At 38.8% G+C, this 5,941-nt stretch overlaps 1 protein-coding gene and 1 long non-coding RNA gene across 2 annotated transcripts in view; one reads left to right on the plus strand and one right to left on the minus strand.

The window, feature by feature from the left end:
• LOC119589106 (profilin-like) overlaps positions 1-2,456 on the plus strand; it is a 12,197-nt gene extending 9,741 nt beyond the window's left edge. The window contains exons 3-4 of the mRNA XM_037937682.1: positions 278-431; positions 603-2,456. Coding sequence (XP_037793610.1) covers positions 278-430 — 153 coding nt within the window. The 3' untranslated portion in view covers position 431; positions 603-2,456. The remainder of the gene's footprint in view (positions 1-277; positions 432-602) is intronic.
• Positions 2,452-5,941, minus strand: part of LOC119589107 — a 28,326-nt gene continuing 24,836 nt past the window's right edge. The window contains exon 2 of the long non-coding RNA XR_005230171.1: positions 2,452-4,281. This is a non-coding gene — a long non-coding RNA (uncharacterized LOC119589107). The remainder of the gene's footprint in view (positions 4,282-5,941) is intronic.

The raw sequence follows: 5,941 nt of genomic DNA on the forward strand, positions 1-5,941 counted from the left end.
CTAAAATAATTTGATGGATATATTGAAGGTCTTGCAATGGTGCATTATAATTATGAATGTTCTTTGTACTTATTCTTTCCCTCCTAATTTTAGTAATGGAACTAGGAATCAATACTATATTAAGAACCATCCATAATTTTCCCCATTGTCCTTCATATTGCAGCGATTTTTGTCTGTAATCACAATAAATATGACCCTAAGTGGTAGCTTAATAAAGTCGTGATTGCTTTGATTGTCCAATTCTATAACCCTTTTTTTTTTCCCTCATTGATTATAGGTTATCCGATGCAAGAAAGGGAAGGCAGGAATGCACTGCATGAAGACGTTGCAAGCAGTCCTGATAGCCATGTTCGAGGACCCTATTCAACCCCCTCAGGTGGCTGCTATTGTAGAGTCACTAGGGGAGTACCTTATCTCCATGACTTATTGAGGTAAGCTTGACTGATTCATAGCATTTTTTTGTGTGTGGAGTAAAAGACCTGCTGTAGTTAGAATTTAAGAGTGCTCTTGGATCTGTAAAGTTGAATTTGCTTTGAATACGTAATGATTGTTTGGTGTGATTTTACTAGATATTTAGTTTGTATTTTTTCGTTTTGTTTCAGTGAATGAAGACTTCGTGAATATCACTATCTTCATTGGAGCTTCATGGCAGTGGGTGACATGTGATAAACCAGTGTTGACCAGTGTTTGACGGTGACTTGAACATGTGTTCCATCTTGATAAAAACTTGGCTACTCAATCAGAAAAAATAAAAGATGAAAAAAAAGTGGAAACCCATGTATTTTTTGTTTTTCTTTGGATAATACCAGCAACAATTTAGGAAAGGCTTGGCTGTCACACCAGTGTTTATGTATGTATGTAATGTATTTGACGTCGGAAAGGGTTCTATGAAATGAATATACTTTCGCGTTTAAAAAAAAAAAAAACACCTTTGTATAATAAATTTTTTCCATGGACATTTTATTATTGCAGCTTTTTGTGAATTAACTTGCACTCTTATATAAGTGATGGTTTGCAGCTGATGGTTTTTGCAACTATTAGTGAAGTGGCTAGCCTGTGTATATTTGCGAGCATTTAGTGGTAGGGAGAGGGATGATCTGATAACCTTGTCCTTATAATCCTCCTGATAATTTTGTCTTCCTCTGCTTTCATCTCCAGAACATACCTCTTGACAAATTGCCTTTTTCAGTCTTGCCTCCATCTCAGTATTTTCCTCATCCTCAACTCCCACACTCCAACATACTTGTGTGAGTGTCTAGTCTCTGCTAGCCACTGATCCCAGTGTTGAATTTTTGTTTTATTTTTTTTTATATTAAATTTGTTCCTAAATGAAATTTAAAGTTTCCTGTACCCAACAGCTGTAAATGGAAACTATTAAATGGAATAAGCATTCCTTATCTCAACTGGTATCTTTTATGTTGATATCCAACGAACTATATTTTCTTGTATGAAAACCTACTCTAGCCTGTAACTGAATATTGGGTCCTAATTACTATTACTGCGCATTTGCTCAGTCTTGATAAGTTTTGTTATAAAGCCAATTTTTCTTTTTGATTATGATTACGGGGAATAATTTTTTCTTTGAACCCCGTGCTTTTTTGGGGATGGGGGGGATTTTGAACTTGAATTTTGAAGAAAAGTTTGGGGGGATCCCTGTCATGGATTCACGAAAGATTGGCGATTATGAACCCGAGGTGATTGGTTCAACGCAGCTCATTTTCCTGTTCAAAACACATCTCTGGTTCAGAATCGCTGGTCAATTTTTTTAACTGTTAAGGTTCCAGTGTAGTGTCACCCACTCAGGGTTGGCACTGCAATTCTTGGAGGCACAAAATTGGCCCATGTGCCCAGGCTTGGTGTTCTGCCGCGTCAGTAGTTCTACTGCGGACGCTCAGTATTGTACAGCTTCCATTCCCCCCCCAATAAACACTACTTAATAACATTATATTTTTATATATCCCTTGGTTAAGGTGCACATAACTGGCTAATTTTCTTTTTTTGTAAACCATTTTCCCAAGCATGCCAGTGGATCCAGTGCACCTTGTAGCTAGGCTGGCTCCATTTGTGAAAGTCACTTGCATCCAACGTAATTGTTTTTTCACCTTAGTAATAGACATTGGGGTAGATGTACAAAAATATTAATCTGACTCGAATCTGAACTGGTGGTAGACATTGCATGCTAGTTTTGTAGATGGAGATTCTATAGACTTTGGCTTTGTCAGTTTAGTCATAAATTGTGGGGTAAGGAGAAATTCCAACTTTTCTTAATTTTGTAAAATTGCAAAATAGCAGGACGTACAAACTGTAAGGGTGGAACGCAAAGCCTGTTAATTTAGAGCCTATAATTAATGATGGTAAGCAGGAATAATGCAGTGCGCCTGTATTTCATAAATATCTAGGTCTTTAATATGGAGAGAACATCTCGCTCGAAGAAAAGAATAAAAAACACCAATTATTGTAATGTTTATTTTGCCAAGTGTTTTACAGGTTAATAAAAATGCATTAGACAATTTGACTTACAAAACAATCTAGCGGGAAAGTTTTTAAGTACAATCAAGTCTTTGCTGCCACCCATTCTTAGACTTGGTACCATCATGAGCAAGATGTTGCAAGCGGTGATATTAGATGGCAAATTTCAACATTGCTCGGGCACTACACCAATAAGCAATTGCCAATTAAGGTTTCAGATCTTAAAAAGCATGGTAGATGAGGTCTCGGACCTTAATACTAAGATTTTACTTATGCCATCGAGGTTAAAATTATTAGATGTGGCTTTACATTCAAGGACAGTTTTCTTGTTACACTGACAGTTACAAATGAAAACCTTTTCATGGTTACAAATAAAGGTGGCCGTGTTAGCAAATATTATACCACATCCACAAACAATTACACGCTACCAAGACTAAGATATGTACATGTAGCGATGAGCTCACCGGATTGTGGAATAAAATTGTTAGTTTTGTGTCAAGTAATAAAACCTTTTCACTATATATAATGCTAAATGGTTAAATAAAAACTTTTATTTACAATATACATCTATAAATCCCACAAATATTGGATAAATGGACTCGAAAAATACAAACCCCTTGTGTAACCAGAAATTTGACATGTGAACAAATCAATTACGTTACGAAGGCCCCTGCAGTATCTGCTGTGGAGGACTGACGAGTCGATACAACCAAGCGGAACTGCCTTGCGTGTGTGTAGGAGGGGACTGGTTGTGAGTTGTGTGCCAAGATAACCTGAGCCTGGCGCATTTTGAGGCTAAGGGTGACGTTATTTTTTTTTATCGTCTCCATTGCCAGAACTTGTTACCTATTCACATGTCTACACTCGCCGGGGAAATTATTCATAAACTACAGTTCATTTGCAGTAAGGTTGGTGCTTGATATACAACCATATTTTCTTGATTTTGCAATAAGTATGTCAACAAATGAACTGAAATTTACTTCTAATTTCTTTCGGTAGACGTGCGATAGCTACAAGACAAAATGGGGTGAAGACTGTAACTATAATTACAGGCTGTTATTACCAAATGTTGTCTTGGACAGCATTCCTGTATGGGGGGGGGGGGCTTCATTTTAATGTAGACTGCACTATAAAGGAACAATGGCTGCTGACATCGAAGCAAAACACAGCCGCTGAATGAGGCTTACATGACCGGCGACCTTTCCGAATCTGACAACACACAGCTTACAAGCAATATATCTATACAACCTAGTTTTTTAAATTTTTGATGATTTAAGCTATTAAAGAAAATTGAGATTGTAAATTACTACTTAATCTAGCTTCATGAAAATTTGACTTTTGTGAGTAATTTGAGGATGGATTATCAACTGACCAGTCGCCCCAAAAATTACTGGACAGGATTTTAGACTTAAAAAAAAACTGTCCCCTATATATAATGTACATTATAACTTACTATTAGCTATATACATTGTAGGAGTCACACTTGCGTCCCCAACAAACATTTTATTATACCTGGCGATCTGCAACTGCATTGTCAGCCTTAGACAAAGATGTCAAACCAAACCCTATACACCGCTGACCCCGCTATGAGAGGTTACCAACTATACACCTTAAACAACTAGCTAAACCTGTCCGAGTGGCCATTTTGATGAGTATTTGGCTGTTCTATGGCAGATTACACTTCAGGAGTCTGGGAGAAGGTAACGTTGCAGCTACATCACGTGTCAAGCTACACTTTGTTGTCGAAGGAGTATTGTTTCCTTCGCCAAAATCCCCGGAAGAAGTTGAAGCGGAACTTGGAGCCTTCACCGTCTGAAAAAGAGGAGAAAAACTCGTTAACACTGGCAAACTCTTCGAAGTAATGCAATAAGTGAAAGGCGTTTCCCCACACATTACTTGATTACAGCTCCGTGTTCTTTCGTTCCATAGCATATTCTATCGTAGGTACACCTTGCATTACATAGTTATAGCTGCACTATTTGCAAGTTTGTATAAATCGAAATCAATATCAATAAGCATAGAGGACATGTTGCAGATCTACTTCAAACAAACCAGAGACAAACCCAATGCAAACCAAAGATTGTTTACTATATCTGATTCGCATGGCTATGCGCATAATGATAAAACTGAGAAATCGCAACGAATCCCGATACGAAACCGTGAATGAAAAGCCACCATCGCTATAAATATCTGCAGCAGACGTCGCCAGCGCACAACAGGCAGGAAGCTCTCGCGCTCCGGATAAATGGTGCCTGTAACCTAGTTCGAGATGTTAGGTCGTACTCATTGCTCTCAGACGGCACACAGACCAGAAACTCGTGATTCACCGTTTCAAATGATCTCTGTGGCGAATTTACCTCGGATCATGTATCAGTGTATATTCTTGCATACATTATGGAACCTACATCGGAGCTAGATTTTCTCTCTTCCCCTCCTCTTACCCTCTCTTTTTTCCAAAGCTGAAAACAGCGTAAATATGACATTGTCCTTCAACATTAACGCAGGTACAATAATTGTATAATAACGCTGGCGTGATGCTAATGGTGCAATGAAGGCTGTGGCCGGCAGCTACACTAACATCAGGAAGTCTGCTTGACACAACCAGTCTCCAAATGGGTTACGCAAAAATATCCACCGACCCGGTCTGCCTTGGCCACGTCTCTAGATCCCGCCTGCACAAGCATCCGCAGCTTTACGAGCATTTTTATGTAAATCTGGATGCAAATAACCGTTGTAAAATATAATTAATACATTAAATAACGAGCGGTGGCTGTCACGACAGTACCGTGTTTTATACATTTTATGCAAAATGTAATTAGAGTGAAAAAATATTTGGTAAAATATATCACTGAAGTGCCATGCAAAAAAAAAAACAGCTTTATAAATGCGACGAACTTTACTATGAATTTTGTTTTGATTAACCACTCCACTAGATGTACGCCTTACCCGCACGTAAAAAGGAGTAGAAATGATTCTTTGCCAAATATGGTCCCCTACAACCAAAGCGGTATGTCGACCAACGTCACCAACCCACTCGCACCTGCGCCCAAAGAGCGTCACTTTGTCACGTTTAACCATAGCCTGGGGAAGTATAGAGTCTGTTGAGAGTTCGGAATGCCAACCGCCGTCACGGTTGGCATTTCGGCATAGTAGGGATGAACATCTGGTGCCCCCGATACACTAAGCACTACGTTTCCTTGACAGATAGCTTTTTTCTTTGCTATTCTTTTATTTTTCTCATACACAATTAAGCGAACATAAGCGCAGTGACGTAAATGCTGCGCCAAAAATCATGTACCCCAATGACCAATCTGCTTCCCGCTATTCTAGTATTCGGTTTCATCAAAAGAATAACTTTCTTATGACCTATTTCACCCTACCACTATTTCTAGTAGAGAGAGAGAGAAAGTCACGAAAGACATGGCAGCCCCGGGACACACTAGGGAAGGATCAACCAACTCTTGAACTACTA

This window comes from Penaeus monodon, chromosome 25, assembly GCF_015228065.2.
Source record: "Penaeus monodon isolate SGIC_2016 chromosome 25, NSTDA_Pmon_1, whole genome shotgun sequence".
In the NCBI taxonomy this organism is placed as follows: Eukaryota; Metazoa; Arthropoda; class Malacostraca; order Decapoda; family Penaeidae; genus Penaeus; species Penaeus monodon.